Source organism: Tetrahymena thermophila (assembly GCF_000189635.1).
Source record: "Tetrahymena thermophila SB210 genomic scaffold scf_8253845, whole genome shotgun sequence".
Taxonomy (NCBI): domain Eukaryota; phylum Ciliophora; class Oligohymenophorea; order Hymenostomatida; family Tetrahymenidae; genus Tetrahymena; species Tetrahymena thermophila.
In genome coordinates, this window is record NW_002475941.1 from 2,403 (window position 1) to 3,127 (window position 725).

Genomic DNA, 725 nt, shown 5'->3' on the forward strand with positions numbered 1-725 from the left:
TCAAAAACACATCCAAAACTACCTTGTGAAATGTAGGATGTTAAGTATATCCCCTACGATTTAAGCTCATTGTAAATCGATATTAAATCATCTTAACTAAATATCATATTCTTCTTATGCTTTTAGAAGTAGTCCTTACAAATTTCTTCAAATTTTTCTACAGGTGTCTCTATTTTAAGCTCAGTGTTTTATACTTGCCCCATTGTTAATAAAAATTGCTAATACATAAAATAATTATAATATTAAATGTTTAAGAATAAATAAGTTTTTTTTTAATTTGAATAATATATTTTATTTTATAATGAAGTCTTTTTTATTTACCTTTATTTTCTTTCCTTTCTTTCTTTCAATTAATTTCTTTGGTTTTTTCTTAATTAAATTATAAAAATTTATTAATTAAAAAACTATATAATTTATTAATGAATCAATTTAATTAATTTGTGATTTTCCCCAAAAACCTCAAAATTAAATTTATTCTTTTTTCTAGAATAATTTAAAACTTAATTAATTTCTATTAAGCAATTTCACTTTATTTTTTAATATTTATTTATATTAGATTTTATTTTAATTAAACTTAAAGTAATTAAAAACAAAATAAAATAATATTTATTTATTAGAGCTAATTAAAAAAGAAAATAATAGTTTTTAAATCTATTATAATATATTAAATCTGATGAATAACAACTAAAAGATAAATCAACCATATCTTAAAAAAATATACTACA

The 725-nt window shown here is 17.5% G+C and overlaps 1 protein-coding gene across 1 annotated transcript in view; it reads right to left on the reverse strand. All coding sequences in view use genetic code 6, as the record gives it.

Annotated features, from left to right (window-relative positions):
• The window catches only part of TTHERM_01717400 (kinase domain protein), a gene marked incomplete at both ends in the record, with an annotated part of 2,171 nt that extends 1,968 nt beyond the window's left edge, over positions 1-203 (reverse strand). The window contains one exon of the mRNA XM_001027727.3: positions 1-203. This exon is cut by the window's left edge and continues 121 nt beyond it. Coding sequence (XP_001027727.3) covers positions 1-203 — 203 coding nt within the window.
• Positions 204-725: the final 522 nt, after the last annotated feature.